The 22,769-nt window shown below is 65.7% G+C and overlaps 1 protein-coding gene across 2 annotated transcripts in view; it reads right to left on the bottom strand.

Annotated features, from left to right (window-relative positions):
* The window catches only part of HPSE2 (heparanase 2 (inactive)), a 177,599-nt gene extending 158,348 nt beyond the window's left edge, over nucleotides 1–19,251 (bottom strand). For both annotated transcript variants that reach the window (XR_012905505.1, XM_075934461.1), the window contains exons 1-2: nucleotides 18,612–19,251; nucleotides 17,405–17,562 (exon numbers count right to left, since the gene is read on the bottom strand). Coding sequence is in view for 1 of the 2 variants with exons in the window: in XM_075934461.1 (XP_075790576.1) it covers nucleotides 17,405–17,562; nucleotides 18,612–18,871 (418 nt within the window). In the remaining variant the exon portion in view is untranslated. The remainder of the gene's footprint in view (nucleotides 1–17,404; nucleotides 17,563–18,611) is intronic.
* Nucleotides 19,252–22,769: the final 3,518 nt, after the last annotated feature.

The raw sequence follows: 22,769 nt of genomic DNA, 5'->3' as shown, positions 1-22,769 counted from the left end.
TTGCTGCACCCAGCCTGCGCCGTGCCGGCGGGCGTCCACGCGGGCTCCGGAGCCTTGCGGCCCATTGCTGCGCCGTGCCGGCGGGCTCCGGAGCCTCGCGGCCATTGCTGCACCCAGCCTGCGCCGTGCCGGCGGGCGTCCACGCGGGCTCCGGAGCCTCGCGGCCCATTGCTGCACCCAGCCTGCGCCGTGCCGGCGGGCGTCCACGCGGGCCCCGGAGCCTCGCGGCCCATTGCTGCACCCAGCCTGCGCCGTGCCGGCGGGCGTCCACGCGGGCCCCGGAGCCTCGCGGCCATTGCTGCACCCAGCCTGCGCCGTGCCGGCGGGCGTCCACGCGGGCTCCGGAGCCTCGCGGCCATTGCTGCACCCAGCCTGCGCCGTGCCGGCGGGCGTCCACGCGGGCTCCGGAGCCTCGCGGCCCATTGCTGCACCCAGCCTGCGCCGTGCCGGCGGGCGTCCACGCGGGCCCCGGAGCCTCGCGGCCATTGCTGCACCCAGCCTGCGCCGTGCCGGCGGGCGTCCACGCGGGCCCCGGAGCCTCGCGGCCATTGCTGCACCCAGCCTGCGCCGTGCCGGCGGGCGTCCACGCGGGCCCCGGAGCCTCGCGGCCATTGCTGCACCCAGCCTGCGCCGTGCCGGCGGGCGTCCACGCGGGCTCCGGAGCCTCGCGGCCATTGCTGCACCCAGCCTGCGCCGTGCCGGCGGGCGTCCACGCGGGTCTCTCTACGCCAAAAGGAAACGGTGCCCTTTGATCCCGGTTCTATTGCCCCAGCCCCAGGGGCAGCCCGGGCCAGGGCTGGCAGGCCCCCTGCATGTGATCTGCCAGCTCCTGCGAGGGAGGCCGGGACAGGAGGCCGGCAGCCCGGCTGCAGCATGAGGCGAGCACACCCGTGTGGCAGGTCAGGTGAGCTGCGGCTGCCTGCCGGACAAAACCAGCCCTGGGCTGGGCCATCCTGTGCAGGAAGGGGGACGCAAGGCGCTGCGAGCCAGGTACAGCCAGCGGGCTCCCCGCAGCCAGCACGGCCTCTGGCCCGAGCCGGATCCAGCTCCTAGCTCAATCCACCCAGAGCCCGTCCCACTGCCCAGACAGTAGCTCCCACGAGCTGATCCCCGGCTACCAGCTATGGACTGCCCCCTCGGCCCGCCATAGGGCCCGGGTCATTACCTGGCCGGGTAACCGGGCCCTAGCACAAGCTCCCGGGAACCCCAAGACATGCAGCTGCCAACACACAGACTATGGCCCCCCAGGCTTGGAAGACAGTGAGAGGATCCAGCCGCTGCAGGACAGGCAATGTTACTGCCCTGCACACTACTCCGGAAAACCCAACCAGACCAAGTAACGGCACAGCACCTCAGCCGCTCTGCCTACAGCCGGCAGAGCAGACCGCCGGATGCCCGGGGGAACAGCGGGCTGGGCACTCTGGTTGTACCCTTCTTCCTACAGCTGGCAGAGCAGACCACCGGACCCTCGGGGGCAGAACGGGCTGGGCACTCCGGTTGTACCCTTCTTCCTACAGCCGGCAGAGATGACCGCCGGACGCCCAGGGCAGAGCAGGCTGGGCACTCTGGTGGTACCCTTCTTCCTACAGCCGGCAGAGCAGACCACCGGACTCTCGGGGGCAGAACGGGCTGGGCACTCCGGTTGTACCCTTCTTCCTACAGCCGGCAGAGACGACCGCCGGACGCCCAGGGCAGAGCAGGCTGGGCACTCCGGTTGTACCCTTCTTCCTACAGCCGGCAGAGATGACTGCCGGACACCCAGGGGCAGAGCAGGCTGGACACTCCGGTTGTACCTTTCTGCCTACAGCTGGCAGAGACGACCGCCGGACGCCCAGGGCAGAGCAGGCTGGGCACTCTGGTTGTACCCTTCTTCCTACAGCCGGCAGAGACAACCACTGGACGCCCAGGGGCAGAGCGGGCTGGACACTCTGGTTGTACCTTTCTGCCTACAGCTGGCAGAGCAGACCGCCGGACGCCCAGGGCAGAGCAGGCTGGGCACTCTGGTTGTACCCTTCTTCCTACAGCCGGCAGAGATGACCGCCGGACGCCCAGGGGCAGAGCGGGCTGGACACTCCGGTTGTACCTTTCTGCCTACAGCCGGCAGAGATGACCGCCAGACGCCCAGGGGCAGAGCGGGCTGGACACTCCGGTTGTACCTTTCTGCCTACAGCTGGCAGTGTTACACACAAGCATACCTGGGGGCCCTGCATTCCTGCTGCTGGCAGAGCCTCTTGGGTCGCTGCTGTACTAGCACATCCCTTTCCGGAGGGAGCCAGACCAGTGCACGAGCAGCCTGGGCTCAGGGCTGGTTGTGACTTGCTCCGGGCATTGGCCCCAGGCCACCAAGCAATGAGCCTCTGCAAGGCCAGAGCACGCTCAGCGACGGCCCGTGCGGCTCACTCGGCCTCGGACCGGTGCGCTGCAGAGAGAGAGCGCGAGCGCCCCTGGCTGGGGGAACCAGTGAGATGGGGACTGGAAAGTCAAACTCCCCTCAGGGATCGAGCTAGGGTTTGACCGGCCATCAGAGAAACATGCCAGTCCCCAGCAAGCTGCAAAGTCTATAAAACTAGCACTTACCGGGGGTGGCCCGGGGCCTTCAGGGCGGGGCCTTGGGGATGGGGGTGCAGGGGGAGGGGGGCCTGTTCTCTGCCCCAATCCCAGCTGCCAGGGGCCTTTTCTCTCTCCCCTCCCCCCTCCAGCGCTGGGGGGAGGGTTTGGGGCCCTGCCGCCCACTCCCCTGGTGGTGTGGCTGTCCCCAGCGGCCGCTCTCAGTACCGCGTCCCTCGGAACGGCAGCCCCTCCCTGTGCATGAGGTGGAAACTGTCCTCTTCTGGGGCTTCCAGTGGTCCTGGCTCAACCAACCCCACCCCTGGCTTCAAGCGAGGAGATGAGGAAGCTGCGAGTGCGGTGGCCCTGGCGCGCACCATGGGACAAACGCACTGGCAGAGACACACAGACGGACAGACGGACAGACGGACACACAGACGGACGGACAGACGGACAGACGGACGCTCTATCAAGCATCCAGCGACAGAGCTAGAGAGCTAAAAGCTCCCCGAAGTTACGAATCTCTCAGCTCCCTGCCCAGGATTTCACACAGTGCTCAGCGACACGGTTAGTTCATGCTGACTACCATGTGACTTGGGTGGATGCAGATATTAGTCTGCAGGTGTGGGTGTGCGCTTCTGTAGCAGAGTCTCTGAGCAGATGGAGCATCCTGCACAGAAAGATGCATAAAACGTAAAAAAATGCTTCTTAAAAAAAACTGAGTAAACATCAAAATTGGTGAAATGCAGCCGCATAACATTCTGCCGCCTGGCTCCCCAGCCAGCGAATAACTAACAGACCAGGATCGACGCTGCTGACTGCACCATTGCTCCTGGTCCCACAACTAGTCCCGCTGATATTTGTAATAACGGAAGAAATTCGAGCTAAGAGACGGGAGGAGTCCACCCTTATCTCGAGTAACGCCCGGCATGCAAACGGCCCCTCCTCGCCCCTAGACAGATGGTGGGTGCCAGCGTGACCAAAACAAGTGGCACCAAATGTACCAATGAACAAAATTGCTTAGGGCTTTTCAAGTCGAACACGGAACAAAGCTGAAACTACAATACGGGGGGGGGGGGGGGGCGGCATTCCCACACTGGCCTGGTACACCATCTATAAGGGACCTAGTCTCCAGGCTCGCGGCAAGCGAGCGCAGAGAGCGCAGAGCGTGGGAGTGCCTAGGCTCCAGGCTCATGGTGAGCGGAAAGCGAGCACAGAGAGTGCAGAGCGTGGGAGTGCCTAGGCTCCAGGCTCATGGTGAGCGGAAAGCGAGCACAGAGAGTGCAGAGCGTGGAAGTGCCTAGTCTCCAGGCTCGCGGCAAGCGAGTGCAGAGAGTGCAGAGCGTGGGAGTGCCTAGTCTCCAGGCTCGCGGCAAGCGAGCGCAGAGAGTGCAGAGCGTGGGAGTGCCTAGGCTCCAGGCTCATGGTGAGCGGAAAGCGAGCACAGAGAGTGCAGAGCATGGAAGTGCCTAGTCTCCAGGCTCGCGGCGAGCGGAAAGCGAGCACAGAGAGTGCAGAGCATGGAAGTGCCTAGTCTCCAGGCTCGCGGCGAGTGGGAAGCGAGCGCAGAGAGCGCAGAGTGTGCAAGTGCCTAGTCTCCAGGCTCGCGGCGAGTGGGAAGCGAGCGCAGAGAGCGCAGAGTGTGCAAGTGCCTAGTCTCCAGGCTTGCGGTGAGTGGGAAGTGAGCGCAGAGAGCGCAGAGCGTGGAAGTGCCTAGTCTCCAGGCTCGCGGCGAGCGGAAAGCGAGTGCAGAGAGCGCAGCGCGTGGAAGTGCCTAGTCTCCAAGCTCATGGCGAGTGGGAAGCGAGTGCAGAGAGCGCAGAGCGTGGAAGTGCCTAGTCTCCAAGCTCACGGCGAGTGGGAAGCGAGCGCAGAGAGCGCAGAGCGTGGAAGTGCCTAGTCTCCAGGCTCGCGGTGAGTGGGAAGCAAGCGCAGAGAATGCAGAGCGTGGAAGTGCCTAGTCTCCAGGCTCGCGGTGAGTGGGAAGCGAGCGCAGAGAGCGCAGAGCGTGGAAGTGCCTAGTCTCCAAGCTCATGGCGAGTGGGAAGCGAGCGCAGAGAGCGCAGAGCGTGCAAGTGCCTAGTCTCCAAGCTCACGGCGAGTGGGAAGCGAGCGCAGAGAGCGCGGCTTTGGAAGATTCTCAGGGTGGGGTGCAGGCCGATGCGTATGAAGTGCCGCGAGATAGCAGTATTGCCTTTAGGAGTTAGGACACCTCGCTCCTGATGTGGAAGACGTGATGTGCCCAATGCAAGTGGCCTGTTTTCAAAGGGCTCGGACCCCCTGCGCTGCAGCTGTGGCAATCCTCATGGACAGAGTGCTGATGGGAGAGGCTCGTTAGAAACTCCACGCTTGGGACTGACTGTACAGCCTCCCCAAGTCTGCACTGCCAGAGTCTTTCACTCCACAGTCAGTCCCACACCCGTTTGCCTCCTTGGATCATCTGCGGGGCTTGGACTTCCAGCCGCCTGCTCAGCTCGGCGTTCCTCCGAGCGCAGAGTGACTGGCACTGCAATCCGGGGCGACAGACACGCTGTACAGGGGGGCTGGAGAATGCTGGGTACCAGGCACCGGGAAGGGAGTGCGATCTAGTGGTTAGAGCAGAACTGCAAGCACATGGCCCTGGCACAGGGTTCTGGCAGACGGCGAAGGAGCTGTGATTAACCTGGAGCAGCTCAGTGCCTCGAATGGGCGTGCCACAGGGCTGTGCCAAAGCTCTGGGTGCGTGTAGGGACAGTCGGGGGCAGCCCTGCGCCCAGACGCGGTGCCCTGCCAGGCCTGCTGGGGACACAGACGGTTCTCGCACATCCCAGGCCAGCAGCTGTCCAGGTGTGCGGGGGGAGCTCCAGGGGGAGCTTCATTGGGGGGCGGGGGGGCTGGTGAGGGTGGTTATGGGTGTGTGGGGAAGGGGTTGTGGGGGAGGGTTGGGGGTGTGGTTGGAGGGGAATCTTGGGAGGGTTGTGGGGTGTGTGTGGTTGGGGGGGTGTAGTTGGGGGTGCTTGTGGGGGGTGACGGCGCGTCAGGGAGCCTCCACCCTGCACCCCCGGCCGCAGCCGGATGTGACTCCACCAGCCCGTAGAGTAAACGTGGGTTTATTGCTTCTCCGAGGCAGCGCAGCGCAGGCCCGACATGGGCCTAGGCCCGGCCGACAGCCCTGGTTCCCTGGGGGGTCACAGGCCCCTGAGGCCCCTGTACTGGACTTCGACTGCCCAGCTCCCAGCCCTGCCCCCAGCCAGGTGTCCGTCTCCGTCTCCCCCCGGGAAGAGCCTTGTTACCCGCCCAGGCTGGGACTGGGTGTCTGGGCCCATCCACGTGGGTGAGTGACTGGGGATCAGACAGCGCAGCCGGGTGGGGACACCGGGTTACAGAGCAGACAGCCCCCCACTATGTCACAGGGGGTTGGGGGTGGGGGGGGTTGGGATGGGGGGGTATGTGTGGGGTTTGCGGGTGTGTGGTTGGGGACGTGGGGGGTTGTGGGATATGTGTGGGGTTTGGGGGGGTGTGGTTGGGGGTGGGGGGTATGTATGGGGTGGGGGGTGTCATTGGGGATGTGGGGGGTTGGGAGGGTACGCGCTCTTTGCTAGAATCAAATACATTTTCCTCAGGCTGGAGTGCAGCCAGAACTGCCCGTCTCTCCCCCAGGGCCCTGGGGATGTAGCCACGCAGGAGCTGGGTTATTAATTTCCCCACCAGCGGCCCCTGGGGAGCCGTGTCCCCTGCCGCCCGTGCTGGGCCAGCAGGGGAAACAGCCAGTCCCAAGCTGCTGCTGCAGGCTGAGCCGGGAGCGGGACGGTTGTTGCCACATTTCACTGGCTGGGAGGGGGGTGGCTCGGCCACACGGGCCAGAGACGAAGCCTCCCACCTCCCCAGCTGCAGGCCAGCCCGTGCCGGCAGCTCGGGCGCTCGCGCCGACAGGTTGAGCTGCTCCATTCACTCGGCCCCAGGCTGTCCCCCCGTGCTCTCCCCGGGAGCCGTCACTGCCCGAGCTGCGCCACTGGGAAGGAAGTGCCCAAACCTGACCCCGACGTGAGAAGGGCAGAGGACGTCCCAGCCCAGACAAAGCAGGCCCCTTAGCGCACGGGCGACTGGACAGCTCCAGCTCCGCACCTGCGAGTCTCCTTCCCGCGCCAAAACCCAGTCTCCTGAAACAACAGCACCCAGCACAACCCTCCTCGTCCCTTCCCACCCGTCTGTCAGGCCCTGAACTCCAACCTCTCCGCTCCCACAGGCTCCTCAGGGGGCTTGGCATTTCCTGGCGCGGGCACAGGCCTGGGCACCGCCTCCTGTTTGCACTGGGGGCTCCGGGTCCGCTAGAGGATGCACCTGGGATCTCATTAACTCACACGTGCAAAGGCACCACACGACTTGTGCAATTAGCGCTCTCCACTCAGGAGAGGGCCCGGGCCCAAGCAGCTGCTGTTGTTTCTGGGTTAGAGTCAGAGGCACTGGCAGGATCTTAAGGGAAAGCTGCAAAGTGCTTGCAGCTTAATAGCTGAGCCAGCCCCGGCTCCGAGCTCCTTTGCTTAGGGGCAATTCCAGGCTTTAGAACTCGCGCCTATGCCCCTGCAGCACCCTGAATCGACGGCCCAGTGCCAGTCCATGCTTTGCTCAATGGCTGCCTCTCGAAGCTCACACCTGCCCCTGCCTCCCAGGATTTCCCGCGGCATGGTGCTCAATGGGCTGGAAGGCAGCTCTCGCCTGCCCAGACCTGATGCTGTAGGAACGTCCCCAGGAGAATCGCTCGGACCCCTTCCAGTCCACAGGCAGCAGCAGGTCACACCTGGCAGGCTAGGAAGAGCTGCAAGTCCCATCAGCGCGAGGTTACTGGCTGCAGCCACTCAGGGACCACAGGGAGCAAAAACTTTCTGAACCGGTGTTTCTGTTTTGTGGTTGAAGATTTGTTTGCTCTAAAGGTTCCCGCCGGCTCCGGGACAGGTCCAGTCGAACCCGGGTCGTTTGCTCTAAAGGTTCCCGCCGGCTCCGGGACAGGTCCAGTCGAACCCGGGTCGTTTGCTCTAAAAGTCCCCACCGGCTCCGGGACCGGTCCAGTCGAACCCGGGACGTTTGCTCTAAAGGTTCCCGCCGGCTCCGGGACCGGTCCAGTCGAACCCGGGTCGTTTGCTCTAAAGGTTCCCGCCGGCTCCGGGACCGGTCCAGTCGAACCCGGGTCGTTTGCTCTAAAAGTCCCCACCGGCTCCGGGACCGGTCCAGTCGAACCCGGGTCGTTTGCTCTAAAAGTCCCCACCGGCTCCGGGACCGGTCCAGTCGAACCCGGGTCGTTTGCTCTAAAAGTCCCCACCGGCTCCGGGACCGGTCCAGTCGAACCCGGGTCGTTTGCTCTAAAGGTTCCCGCCGGCTCCGGGACCAGTCCAGTCGAACCCGGGTTGTTTGTGTCTAAATGTTCCCGCCGGCTCCGGGACCAGTCCAGTCGAACCCGGGTCGTTTGCTCTAAAAGTCCCCGCCAGCTCCGGGACCGGTCCAGTCGAACCCGGGTCGTTTGTGTCTAAAGGTTCCCGCCGGCTCCGGGACAGGTCCAGTCGAACCCGGGTCGTTTGTGTCTAAAGGTTCCCGCCGGCTCCGGGACCGGTCCAGTCGAACCCGGGTCGTTTGCTCTAAAGGTCCCCGCCGGCTCCGGGACCGGTCCAGTCGAACCCGGGTCGTTTGCTCTAAAGGTTCCCGCCGGCTCCGGGACCGGTCCAGTCGAACCCGGGTCGTTTGCTCTAAACGTTCCCGCCGGCTCCGGGACCGGTCCAGTCGAACCCGGGTCGTTTGTGTCTAAAGGTTCCCGCCGGCTCCGGGACCGGTCCAGTCGAACCCGGGTCGTTTGCTCTAAAGGTCCCCGCCGGCTCCGGGACCGGTCCAGTCGAACCCGGGTCGTTTGCTCTAAAGGTTCCCGCCGGCTCCGGGACCGGTCCAGTCGAACCCGGGTCGTTTGCTCTAAACGTTCCCGCCGGCTCCGGGACCGGTCCAGTCGAACCCGGGTCGTTTGCTCTAAACGTTCCCGCCGGCTCCGGGACCGGTCCAGTCGAACCCGGGTCGTTTGTGTCTAAAGGTTCCCGCCGGCTCCGGGACCGGTCCAGTCGAACCCGGGTCGTTTGCTCTAAAGGTTCCCGCCGGCTCTGGGACTGGTCCAGTCGAACCCAGGTCGTTTGTGTCTAAACGTTCCCGCCAGCTCCAGGACTGGTCCAGTCAAACCCGGGTCGTTTGCTCTAAACGTTCCCGCCGGCTCCGGGACCGGTCCAGTCGAACCCGGGTCGTTTGCTCTAAACGTTCCCGCCGGCTCCGGGACTGGTCCAGTCGAACCTGGGTCGTTTGCTCTAAATGTTCCCGCCAGCTCCAGGACTGGTCCAGTCAAACCCGGGTCGTTTGCTCTAAACGTTCCTGCCGGCTCCGGGACTGGTCCAGTGGAACCCGGGTCGTTTGTGTCTAAAGGTTCCCGCCGGCTCCGTGACTGGTCCAGTGGAACCCGGGTCGTTGGAGCCATGCCCAGCTGCCGGCTACTTGGGAGTTTCTGGTAAATCGGCTGGTGACCTCAGTTCCCAGCAAACGTGCCTGGTGCGACATTCGTGGCTACGGTTGGCCCTTCCCGCAGCAGAGTATCGGAGGCGGGATGAGCATCAGGCCTGGCCGTCTCTCCCCCGCGGGGGGTCTGCCCAGCTCCCTGCTGAGCCGGGGGCGAGGCTCCGATGGCTCGGGATGGAGTCTCCCTGTTCTACAGGGAGGGCCCCGGGCCCCAGGTGTCTGGGGGCACAGAGCCAGGTTCTAAGACCTGAAGGAGAGGATGGCAGGGAGCTGGCCTGGGTGCACCCCCGAAGGAGGTGGGCGGGGGCCGGTGAGAACTCCTCTCTCTCAATCCCTTCCCTACCCAGGCTCCCTTTATTGGCTGCTGCAGAAGTAAGCGCTGAGCATCCCTCCACACACTGGAATGGGCTGTCTGGATGTTTTCCAGCGGCACGAATCCTGGCTCCTTAGCTCTCAAAGCGCACCACAGAGCTTCTCGGCCTGGAAAGCCAGCAAGCAATGGTCCCAAAGCGAGATGCCGGGAGCCCCAGGGGAAGGGCTCCCCTCCAAGGCCCTGGGGGCAGAAGTGACTGGTCACTGACCCCAAGGAGCAGCGCGAGGCCCTGCCGCAGCTGCAGCAGCGATGCACGGGGGGGGACTGACTTGCAGCGCTCGCTCCAAGAGACGCCCTGAGAGTGAACGGACGGTGCCCGGAGATGGAACCCCAGTGCCCACGGTATTGCTCAGCTGCAAGCCGCAGCAGGGCTGGCTCTGTGACAAAGCAGGAGTTTGCTGTAATATTTGTAGGAAGCTTGGGTGCCTCAGTTTCCCCCTGCGTTTCACACGGCTAGCCAGTGGCGTCAGGCTAAGGCCATGCAGACACGAAGAGCGACGGCACAGCAGTGCTGCCTCGGCCCACGTGGTGCCACGCCCTCCGGCTGGCAGCAAGTGACAGAAGCTCTCTTGGCGGGAGGGGCTCTCCTGCTGACCTGGCGGGTGCCCGCTAGCGTGCAGGGCGCTGACCTGGTGGGGCTGGAGTATTCCCCTCCCTGAGCCTCGGGTAGAAACCAGCCCCCGTGCAGGTGGGAGCAGTGACTGGCCGTGGCACCCTTGCTGATCTGAGCCTGGAGACGACATGCTCTGGGGGGTGCAGCAACCCTAGCTCAGGGACAGGGGCGGGTGTGAGCTCGGGAGGAGCCAGGGCGCCCCGAGGGAGCCAGAAAATGGCATTCCCTCCAGCTGGGCAGGGCTTGGCTTCCCCTGGGGCCAGCCATGCTCTCTGCTCCCAAAGGGCTTCCTGGGCTGCATTCCAGCTGGCCCAGAAACCCGGCTGCCCGGACCGTGCTGCTGGAGTGGCGCAGTAAAGTGTCTGCCGGGGTCTGTCCCCAGGGAGAAGCCAGGGCGCAGGGGCAGAGTCTGGGAAGCCACGAGGCTGCCCTGAGGGAAGAGACACCTCGGATGGGCCGGGACATCCATGCGGCTCCCCTCAAGCCGAGGTGTGGCTGGATCTGCGAGCGCGCCCCATCTGGGATCTTCCATCCAGCCCCCGGCACTTGTGGCTGGTGTGGTCATGCCAGCCTGTGTCCGTGTCACACGCGCGAGGGCCAGAAGCGAGCCGGCGGGCGAGACTTCCCAGGCACGGGAGAAAAGAAATGGACAGGGAGCGAGGCCACCGCTACCTGATCGGACACCCTGCTCCTCCGGCCCAGGCCGGCTCTGTGGGGCCAGAGTGGGTCTGACCAGCACTTCTGGCCCCTCCCCGTGCTGCCACCTGCTGGGCTGTTAAATGACCGCGGTCACTGCAGGTCAGATGGTACGTGGGAGGCACCCGCTGTAACGCTGAATTCAAATCAACAGCCCCGTCTGCCTGTGCCCGGGAGCAGTGGACAGGGCCGGGCTGCGGCTGCCGTTACCTGGAGGGTAAACCAGCGACTAGCCCGGCCGCACCTCACAGACTAACACAACTCGTGGATGGCGTCACGCGCTTTCCTGGGCGCAGCCCACACACATCCACGTGCCGTGTTAGTCTCCGAGGTGCTGCCGGACCGTTCGCTGGTTTTTAGTTTTTCCAGTTACAGACGAACTCGGCTCCCCGTGAAGCTTTCCAAATCTAGAGGAGCGGGTCTCAGCTACATTTTCTGGTGGGCCGGACAAGGCAAAGTCCAAATCTTGGTGGGCTGAAGAGCTCTGCAACATTTGTACTCTCCGGCAGCCGGGGTACAGTGTGGTGTGCCAGCCCCTACTTCTGACCCAAAGCCAAGGGGTAAGCATGCGGCGAGACAACATTCCAAAGAAATCTCACACAGAAATCATGATACCAAGGCACTGAAATGCTCTTACAACAACATGGTCTTACCATGACGGCTCAGAGGCATCAAGTGAACCTCAGAGCTTAAACTCACACGAAATGAACAGGCATCTCCTTTCTCTTCCCCAATGCCCGACACTTTGACACAACCTATTTTTTCAGAAAAGTCTTGTCCAGCGACCCTAGCCAATGCAAGCACATCACTTACTGATCCCGTTACGTGGCATAAACACTGGCTCAGAAGTGTAGGGTAGCTCTGGAAGCAGAAATGTGTCGACACTCTCTAGCCCCCGGGAGATTAAACGCAAATGAAAAGTTTCTAAACTAAATAAATGGCGGGATGGTAAACGAAGGACACCGCCCTCCCTCCATCAGCTGTGCCCCGACTCACCTCCACCCTCCTGGGTTCCTGAGGGAGGGTAAGTGCAGCAGGGTTCCCCCAGCCCCTTCCAGGACCAGGGGCGGCTCTCCCCTTCCCAGGCACAGAGAGGGGAAGCTACCTGGGCTGCCGGGCAGGGCTGGCATTACTGTGAGGTGAACTGAGGCGGCTGCCTCAGGTGCCAGACTGAGGAGGGCACCACTAGGACCCAGAGTGTAGAAAATTGTGTCTGTGCTGGTGCACATGTAGGTAGCAGAGCAGCACCCTGAGGCTTTGTCTAGAGTGCAAGCCTCTTTCAAAACAGAGCATCTCGACTACAAGCAGCACTTTCGAACAAGCGAGCCGCTGCTTTGCCAGAGAGCACCGGGCCGCCTGGACGCGCCCTTTGGAAAAAGCGGGTTGCATTCCATAGCGCCTTCTTTCGGAAGAGCACTTTCTCCTCCCCCACCCCTCTTCCTGTGAGAGCAGCCGAGCGCTGACTGGCTGCTCCTCTCAGCCGCCATGGTGGGGAGCTGCCCCCCAAGACGCCTGAAGAGCCATGCAACAAACGACACGTGTTTTGGGGGGCCCAAGTTCCCAGGATGCTGCCCCTAAAGCCCCTGCATTCATCTAGTCCCCTCCCTGGAGACCTTCTGGCCTGTCTTGCTCCCCTCTGGTTACCTGCTAAGTCCCCCCTCACTTCCTTCCAGTGACTCCTAAGAACTCTGCCCCCACACTGGGCCCCACCAGGTGGCTCTGGCTTGAGTAAGTCCAGGCACAAAGCCCTGAGCTGCCCCTCTGAGCCTCACTCCCTTGCGACAGGCCCTACTCAGCCCTTCCCTCGGGGCAGTGCTAGTGGCCAGCGCAGGGCAGGAGCAGAGCCTGTGAGCAGCTGCCTGGGCACAGCAGGGTGGCCCCTGCCTCTAGGAGCTCTGCAGCCAGGCGAGCGCAGCAGGAATGTGACCCGCATCCCCAGGCCAGCCAGCCCCATTTACACCCAGACCCCAGCGTGAGGAGCCCCCCAGCTGCCTCTTGGATTTGCCAGGGGGCCAAGCGTCCCACGGCCTGGAGCGCCCCGGAGGGATTTCCCAGTTCCAGGCCCGGCTGCGCGTCCCCTCAGCAGAGCCAGTGTGACAGCTGCGCCCTGCTCCCCCCGTGCCCGGCACCCTGGCTGCCAACTGCTGAGCCCCCAGGGCAGGTCCAGCCACGGCCCTTGGGGCAGCCCCATACAGGGGCCCTTAAGGGCTGCAGCGTGACAAGCATCTCTTTGCTACCATTAACTCCTGCTCTGCTATACACACCTACCGGTAACACACCCTCACAATACACACAACGCACTCACACCCACAGCACATAACACCCCCCACAACGCGCACAACATACACACACCATAACACACCCATACACCCCCACAACCCACACACACCATAACACACTCACACACACACCCAGCACACACACACACACAGAGCACACACAACACACACCTATAGACACCCCCACAACACACACACACCATAACACACCCATACACCCCCACAACCCACACACACCATAACACACTCATACACACACCCAGCACACACACACACACACAGAGCACACACAACACACACACACCTATAGACACCCCCACAACACACACACACCATAACACACTCATACACACACCCAGCACACACATACACACAGAGCACACACAACACACACACACCTATAGACACCCCCACAACACACCACAACACATAGCACATTGTAACGTAGTGGGGTGTGCTGTAGTGTGAGAGTGTGTGTGCGGTGAATCTCAACCTCTCCCCCCCCTTTTGCAGCTCTCTTTGCGGGGGGGGGGGGGGGGGCGGGGGGGGGAGGCCAGGCACGACTCACTGTGGAAGTGGGTCAGAGTCTCACCTCCTGGGGTCCAGGTGACAAAAGATTCCCCTTGGGTCTGGGAGCAGGACAGAGGAGGAGGCGGAGCGGCCTGGGGGCTCAGGGACAGTTGCTGGGGGTTGCTTTAGTCTCGGGTGGGCAAACATGAAGAGAGCAGACTGAGCCGAGTGCTGGGGGCTCAGGGGCCTGCGTAACTGCCCCAGGGGGTCTGAGGCTGCCTGGCCTGACTCCTGTAACCACCTCACATCCGTGCTGGGCTGTATCCTGAACAGAAATAAACCCTCCACATTCTACTGGCTGGCAGAGTCGCATCTTGCTGCGGACCTGGGTGCAGGGTCGGGGGGGGGGGGGGGCTCCCCAATGCGCCACCGCACACACCCCACATACACACCCCCACAGTACACACATCCCACACACACCACACCCCATAACACACCCCCTCCATAACACCTATGCACACACACACCCCTCCCATATACTCTCCCACCCTATAACACACACATAGCACACACACTCTTCCACCCCACATGCACACCTCCTACCCCCATGCACGCACACCCCACGTGAACACCCCCACAACACAACACACATAGCACACACACTCTTCCACCCCACATGCACACCTCCTACCCCCATGCACGCACACCCCACATGAACACCCCCACAACACAACACACATAGCACACACTCTTCCACCCCACATGCACACCTCCTACCCCCATGCACGCACACCCCACATGAACACCCCCACAACACAACACACATAGCACACACACTCTTCCACCCCACATGAACACCCCCACAACACAACACACATAGCACACACTCTTCCACCCCACATGCACACCTCCTACCCCCATGCACGCACACCCCACGTGAACACCCCCACAACACAACACACATAGCACACACACTCTTCCACCCCACATGCACACCTCCTACCCCCATGCACGCACACCCCACATGAACACCCCCACAACACAACACACATAGCACACACTCTTCCACCCCACATGCACACCTCCTACCCCCATGCACGCACACCCCACATGAACACCCCCACAACACAACACACATAGCACACACTCTTCCACCCCACATGCACACCTCCTACCCCCATGCACGCACACCCCACGTGAACACCCCCACAACACAACACACATAGCACACACACTCTTCCACCCCACATGCACACCTCCTACCCCTCATGCGCACACACCCCACATGAACACCCCCACAACACAACACACATAGCACACACATCCTCCCACACCCATAACACACACACACACACACACACAAGAGGAAAGGGGAAAGTCCGGAGAAGGCGGCAGAAAAGAGGGATGTAGCAGGGCGCTTGCCAGCCCCTCTCCGGTCCCCTGCTTCGCTGGCCTGAAAGCTCAGGCTCCGGGTCCCGGAGTGCCCGGCGCGGCGGGCCCTGGTTCTGAGCGCAGCCGCCCGGCGCTCCCAGCGCCCAAACCCGGCGGGGCTGGCCCAGGGCTGCCGGGAGCCCGGTGCATTTCGTCACAAACCGGCTTCCCTGCAGCGCAGCCCGGCGACTGCGGCGGCCGCACCGGGACCTTGGACGCGAACTGGAAGATTCGCTCGGGCAGGGCCCCCTTGGCGCCCGCTCCCGCCTCTGGGCCCGGCGCAGGGTCCGCGTCGTGCGGAAGCGGTGCCGAGCGAAGAGCCGCGCTTACAGCTCCGGCGCCGCTGCGTGTCCACGACGCGCTAGGGGCAAGCGAGCGCCCGGGGACCGGCCGCGGGGATCCGTCTCCCCGCCGCCCGCGGCCTCCGACTGTTCCTCGCGGCAGCGCCGCGGCCGGGCCAGAAAAGTGCCTTTCGCAACCCAGACAGGTCGTCGCGGCTCTGCGCCCGTTTCCATTTAACAGCGCGGGCAGGGCGCTGCGGGTCTCTGCCCGCGGGACGCCGAGCGCCAGGGAAGGGAAGGGGCTTGTGAAACAGCTCGCGGGAGACCAAATTCTACAGCGCCCCAGAACCGCGCGTCCCGGGCGGGCGGGCGATTAGCGCTTCTCTACACGGCCGCGGCGCTGGCCTTAGCGAGGCAACGCGACTGAAGAACCGGGCCGTGGAATTGGGGCGCCCTTTCCAGCGCAGCTCTCGGCCGGCCCGCCGCTCTCCTGAGCCGAGGCAGGGCGCACGGGCTGCCCGGACTGGGAAGTCGCAGGGAAGATCCCAGGCGAGGCCACAAACCAGCAACGCGTGGGATTGGCGAGCGCCCCAAGCCACCGCTGATGCGTTATGGGAAGCCCCAAAGGCTCCGGGGGAGGCAAAGATCGCCCCTGTAAAAGGGAGAAGCCAAAGTAGCCCCACAACTGCCTCCCCGGGCTGCCTCCCACCAGCGAGCGATGGGCAGTGGCGGAGGCAGGGGACCCGGAGAGGAACCGAGCGGGCCAGCCACAGCCGGTCGGGCCCGGGCGGGGGCCGCGGTGCAAAGTCCCGGGCGAAGAGGAGCGAAGTCAAAGTTGTAAGTGCAAGACCGCCCTGCCAGCGGAGCCTGGGCCCCGCGCCGAGCCCCGCTCCCGCCTGACTCCGCAGAATCGCGGGGCGCGCCCGCGGGCTGGGAACAAGCAGCGGCGGCGGCGGGAGCTGGCGACGGTGCCTGGCTGGGTCCCGCCTGCGCCCGCTGAACAGTTTCCCCGAGGAGCTGGAAGCGGCGCGAGGATGTTGGGGAGACGCGGGGAAGGAACCGGCGGGCCGTGACGCGTCTCGCTGCGGCTCGGGTCACAGGGATCGTTTCGCCCGGGCCCCAGCTGAGAAAGGCGCCGAGACCGGCCCGCTGCTCCGGACCGGTTTGGGACTCGCCCCCGGGCGCTCGGAGAGCAGCGGCGCTGGGCAGCCCGGCGCGCCAGGAGCAGAGGCCGATAGATGGGCTGTGAGCCCGACAGGCTGCGGCCCGCGGGACCTGCCTCGCTCGGGGCAATCCGCAAGGACCGAGCGAAGCGATGGGAGCCCAGGACCATTCCAGCCGCCGCATGGATTCCCGTGGGGGCGGCAGGAGGCGGGCAGAGCCGGAAGCTCCTGCCCGCCAGTGCCCGGGGCTCTTCGGCAGCGTCTGCCGAGCCGCGTTCGGCGGACATCCAGCGCCAGCCGCTCGGGCAGGGCCAGGCGGGTGAACGCTGCGCCCCGACACCCCGCCGATGGGCGCCAGGCCGCACGGGGGCTCGGACCCAGGCTGACAGGTACGGGGAAGCCTCCGGCATTGAACCTCAGGGGTCGTAGTCCCGAGAAGAGCATGAGGGCCCGAAGCCAGACCCAGGGGTGTCGGGGCGCAGCGAGCCCCAGCCCGGGGCAAACAGGGGCAGGCGGTGCCCGGGGTGGCGAGGGAAGAGGCGGAAGCAAGTCCCCTCCGAAAGGCGAGTGTCCGCGAGCATGGGGGGGGGGAGGGTAACAGGCTTCGTACCAGGCACCCGGCGCTCACCCGGGGTTCAGAAAGTATCATCCGAGCCCTGCACTCCGAGAACAGTCTCCCGCGGCCTCCCCGCACCACGCCCCGGCACAGCCCGAGCGCCGCACACCCCGGCCTCCCTCCCACCCCATCCCGCGGAAAGCAGACTCGCAGCGCTGCCCGACACCGGCCCCGGGAGCCGTTCTCCGCCCGGCCGAGCCTGCCGCCCGCGACACACCGGGCCCGCCCCGAGCTCAGCCGGGAGTCGGCGGCAAACGCCGCAGGACCCGGCTGCGACTCCCCGCCCGAGCCAAGGGGGTGCCCCGCGGCCCAGAGATCTGCCGCCCGCCGCTCAACTACGCCCCGCGGCGCCCCCCGCACCCCATGCCCCGCTCACCGTCCTCGTAGTTCTTGAGGTAATAGTCCGGGCCGGGCCCGCCGCGGCTCTTGGCCGGATTCTTCAGGTTCTGGAAGTGCAGGAAATCGGTTCTGGTCCCGGCGAAGCGCAGGAAGGCGGGAGCCAGGCCGCGGGCCAGGGTCACCAGGCGCCTGGAGCTGCAGGAGAAAGGCACTGAGCCTGGCGCACCGGGGAACCTGGCCCGGGAGCCCCGGATCCTGCCCTCTCCTGCGGAGCCGCCCCGGTCCCCAGCCCGTTTCTTCTCCCCGCGCGGGATGCAAACCAGCCGGCCCCTGCCCAGCGCCGGCCGCAGCCCCGGCAGCAGGATCGGGCCCGCGAGAGCCACTGCGGGGGCTGGGCCCGGGCTGCTCTGCCCCAGGAGCCCGCGCAGGCCCGGGACCCCGAAAGAAGCGAGCTTCCGCCGGGACCGCGCGCCGAGCCCGGGCGAGCCGATCGCTTCTCATTCGGGCTTCCCGAGCCCCGGCGCTGCCCCAAACGCACCTGGACAGCCGGCGCTGGCCGGGAAGCGGCCCCCGCCGCGGGGAGCCCAGACTCTCCCCCGGAGCGCGCTGCGCAGCGCTGCGGAATGACCAGCGGGTCCCTCCCCAGGAGCCCGCCCAGGCGGCCGCAGCGCTGCTGGAACACGTTCCGCGGGCCGGGCCCCGAACCGAACCGGGTTTGGCTCCGCGCTACTGCAGGGCGCCCGCCCAGAAGCAAAGGCGAGCGGCCGCTGGTGGGCCGGGTCCCGCGACGGGGCTGCGCGCTGGAGGGAGCCTCCAGCCCCTCTTCCAGCTGAGCCCCCGCGCCTCCCCAGCCCTTCGGTAACGGGAAATGTGACCGAGCCCGTCCCGGGTCCCGCGACAGACCCCCGCTCCTCGCAAACCAGCGGCCTTGCGGCCCCCAGGACGGGCGGGGCTGCCGCCTGCCACTGCGCCTGGCTGAGCCGCGGACAGCCCTCGGTACCGGCCCGCGGCGGGTGGCTGGGCCCGGCCCGCCGGGTGCGTTGGCGGAGCCGGGGGGAGGGAAGCCCCGAGCCGGCATTTTTCCAGTCACAACCGATAAGTGTCTGAGATGCCTTCTCCATTGCAAACATGTGCCTCTAATGGGAACCATGGCTCGGCTCCCCCGCCCGCAGGGCCGGTCCGCCTGGCTTCCCCGGGGCAGGGCTTGCGGGCAGGCGGGGAGGTGCCCGGCGCGCCCGCCGTACCTTAGGAAATCCACCCAGCCGTCGTGGATGATGGAGGGGTCCAGCTGCAGCGAGAGGAAGTTCTCGCTGGTTCTCCGGAGCGGGCTCTTGGTGCTCACATCCAGCAGCAGCAGCGTCCGGCCCTTCGCACCTGGAGCCTTCTCAGCCAGCAGCGGGCTGCGGCCCCCGGCCTGGGAGGAAAGGGAGAGCTGCGCCAGGAGAGCCAGCCCGGGGCCCAGCAGGGCCAGCAGCCCGGGGGGGCAGGAGCCGGGGCAGGGCATACTCGGCGGCGGGCCCCTCTCCGCAGGGCTGGCCGGCGGCGAACGGTCCTGAGCTGGCGTGCGGGGCCCGCTGCCCTTTTTTGCGCTGTTTGGGGCTGGTGGAGGGAGCGCGCGCCCCCGACCAGCCTCTCCAGCAGCCGGTGCCAAGACGCCTCGCTAGCCAGCGCCGCCCCTTTCGGAGCTGCGGGCTGCGGACATTTTAACTTGTTCAAGGTAAGGGAAGCCTCCTGGTTTAACCCTCTCGGCCCGGGGCTCGGGCGCGGCCGGAGGCCAGAGCAGCCCTGCGCGGTGCAGGGGTTCTGCGCCGGGTGAAGGGGCCCGAGGCCCGCGGGGCTGCCTTCCTGCTCGGACCCCGGCCGCAGGCGGCGAGGCGCTGTGCGCATTGCTCTGCCCGCGCGGGAGAAGCAGCCCCTCGGAGGAGGGGGGGGGGTGCTGCTCGCCGCCCCCCCCCTCGTTTGCTTCCCCGCCCGCCCTGCCGGGACACTTGGGCCAGGAGCTGCGGGGAGTGCGCGTCCAAAGCCGCCTGCGCAGGCATTCGCACGTGGGCCGCATTTGCGCGCGCCGATCCGCATGCCAGGAGCGCGCGCGCCTGGCAGCCCGAGACGCCAACTAAGCCGAGCGGATCCAGGGCGGGGCAGGAGGCTGAATTCGCTCGTGGCGCTGCTGGGCCGGAGACCCGCCGGCTGCCCCTGCATGCCGGGCCCAAGCGTGTCCCCTGCCCTGGCCGCGCGGAGCCGGGCTCGCCGGTCCCGGAGAAGTTCCCGCGTGCACGTGTAGCCCACGAAAGCTGGTGAGAAGCGGGGCCGTGGCGGGGCCGGAGGCTGCCCCCCCCCCTGTTTGATTCGCTCGGGGCAGCCTGGCCCCCGTCCCGCAGCGTCACAGCCAGGGGCGCCCTGGCCGGAGACGGGGCGTTGGGACGGGGCCAGCGCTCGGGGGCACCGAACAGACACAGACGGGTGCGCGGTCGCCCCCCACGCGCGTGGCGCTCTGCTACCGGTGCCTGGCTGGTTCCACGCGTGTCTGGGGCAGACGGAGCTGCCTGGGGCTCCCGCCTCGCACCTGTGCCTCCTAGGTCTGCCTCAGCCTCGCAATGTGGCAGAGGAGGCCCCCGCGGGGCGAGGCTGGCGCGGAGCGTCACGGGGGGCAGTTGTCTCTGCAGCCCGGACAAGGCCCGAGAGGCCCCTCCCTAACGCTGGGCAGCGCCGAAGGGAGCGCGGGGGCCCGGGGCTGGGGTCTCGCCCTGGGGCTGCCCGGGTTGGAACTGGCTCCGAGGCGATTGGCGCGAGCCTGCCCACCCAGGGTTAGCGGGGCGGCTCCTGCGTGGCTAGCTCGGGACGAGCCGGGGCTTGTGGCCAGCGCCCCGCAGCGGGTCCCGGCTGGCGGCTCTCGCTGGCTAAGGCCGGGGAGGAGATGGTGCGGTCCCCAGCCGCGCCCTGCTCACTGGGCCCAGCCCGCGCTCCCACGGGGCTGCTGCCGACTCTGCCTCCGCCCCCCCCCCCCAGGACACGCGGGTTCAGGCTCCCACGGAGCAGCGGGCTCCGGGACCCTCCAGCCCCAGCCCTGCGCACGTGCTGCCCCGATGGGGGTCCCCGCGGCGCGCGCACAGACCCGCGGGTGCCCCCAGCACTGACGGGGCCTCGCCCTGCCAGCCTGAGTCCGCGGCTCTGCCGGCCCCCGTGCGCCGCGCGGGCTGGGAGCGGAGACTCCCAGGCACCGGGCCGCCTGAAGCGTCCGCTCGGAGCAGGGTCCCCGGCGCCACCTGCCGGTCGCCGCTCGCTCGCAGCCCTGCCCTGCCCTGCGGGTGTGTGCAGGGGTCACAGAAGGCCCCCGAGAGGGCCGGTCCGCCGCGCTCACCCCGCACCGGACCGGCCCTGGCGGAGGCTGCCTCTCCGGCTCCTGCGATCCGGCCAGAGTCCGCAGCCTCCAGGCAATGTATCGCGCCTGGGCCGGGAGTTTCTCCCGGGCTCTCGACTTCAGTGTCGGTCTGTCTGTCCCTGAGTCCCATGTGTTCTAGAGCCCACCTCAGCGTAGGGCCAGGGCCACCGGGCTGGGCAGGCAGCGTCTCCTGCCTCACAGCCCGGGCAGGGCTGGCTTGTGCCAGGACACCCGAAGCCCCGGGAAAGGACTGTGTTCCAGAACTGTTGGGGGGGGGCTCGGTAAGAGGGTGGCCACTGGGGTCAGCGGCACCACCAGAGAGAGGCCAGCAGGGCGGGGGCTGTGCCACCAGACCTGGGCTCCCCCCTCCCCGGGCCAGAAGGGGGAGGAAGAAAGCCCTGCCAGACTGGGTGGGGAAAGAGAGAAGGCCCCTGACAGCCAGGGGGCAAGAAAGCCCCATCAGATGGGGCCCCCTCACCCTGAATCCCTCCTCCCCCCACCCTTCACTCTCACCCCCCACATCGCTAGCTCTTGCCCTGAGCCCCCCACTCTGCATCCTGCACCCCCCACACCAGCAGTCCCCCTGCCCAGAAGGACCCAGATAACGCCAGGTAGGTCTTCAAGTCATATCATATATATTGTAGCCCAGTGTCTGAGAGTCTGTAATGCCGAAATGCTGGCTGTTCCCTCTGGGGGCGCTGTTGCCTAAATGCCGGCTGTTCCCTCTGGGGGCGCTGTTGCCGAAATGCTGGCTGTTCCCTCTGGGGGCGCTGTTGCCTAAATGCCGGCTGTTCCCTCTGGGGGCGCTGTTGCCGAAATGCTGGCTGGTCCCTCTGGGGGCGCTGTTGCCGAAATGCTGGCTGGTCCCTCTGGGGGCGCTGTTGCCGAAATGCTGGCTGTTCCCTCTGGGGGCGCTGTTGCCGAAATGCTGGCTGGTCCCTCTGGGGGCGCTGTTGCCGAAATGCTGGCTGGTCCCTCTGGGCGGCGCTGTTGCCGAAATGCTGGCTGTTCCCTCTGGGGGGCGCTGTTGCTGAAATGCTGGCTGGTCCCTCTGGGGGCGCTGTTGCCGAAATGCTGGCTGTTCCCTCTGGGGGGCGCGGTTGCCGAAATGCTGGCTGTTCCCTCTGGGGGGCGCTGTTGCCGAAATGCTGGCTGGTCCCTCTGGGGGCGCTGTTGCCGAAATGCTGGCTGTTCCCTCTGGGGGTGCTGTTGCCGAAATGCTGGCTGGTCCCTCTGGGGGTGCTGTTGCCGAAATGCTGGCTGGTCCCTCTGGGGGCGCTGTTGCTGAAATGCTGGCTGTTCCCTCTGGGGGTGCTATTGCTGAAATGCTGGCTGTTCCCTCTGGGGGGCCCGTGCTGCATGGGGAGTGCGGGGCCCAAACGGATGTTTGCTCCCCCATGGCAGCCCGGCTGAGCAACGCAGAAGTCAGCCGAGCACCATGGTGGGAGGTGAAGGGGGGTGGGGAGGTGACATGTGCTGTGACAGCGGCTCCATGCCCCGCCCCCTGGCCATGAACATCATCGCCCCACTCCCCTTTGCCTCCCGCCATAGCGCTCGGCTGACTTCTGCACTGCTCAACCGGGCCGCCACGGGGGAGCAAGTGGCACAAGCAACCGTTTGGGCTCCACGCCCCCCATGCAGAACAAGGAGTGCGGAGCCCAAATGGCCATTTGGGTTTCCCAGGCCTCCAAGTGCGAGGCAGGAGGGGGCGGAGAAGTGAAAGAGAGAGGCAGGAGGCAGAGGAGAGCTGAGAGAGAGGGAGGGAGGAAGCAGGAGGAGAGAGAGAGAGACCAGATGCTCAGGAGAGACGACCCACATGGAGGAGAGACCTGAAAATCCCGTCTTCTGACGGGCTAATTGGCTAGTATGTATATATTTAGAGATTTGTGTGTCTGTCTGTGAATCCATCTGTCTGTCTGCAAGTCTGTTGGTTCAATAACTCCTCCTAAACAGTAAGAGCTAAGACCATCACATTTGGTAGACAGCTTCCTCTTCTAACTTTAAGCAAGGTTGGGGTTTGGTG

Source organism: Pelodiscus sinensis, chromosome 8 (genome assembly GCF_049634645.1).
Source record: "Pelodiscus sinensis isolate JC-2024 chromosome 8, ASM4963464v1, whole genome shotgun sequence".
NCBI lineage: Eukaryota > Metazoa > Chordata > Testudines > Trionychidae > Pelodiscus > Pelodiscus sinensis.
This window is presented reverse-complemented; position numbering and strand designations above follow the sequence as displayed.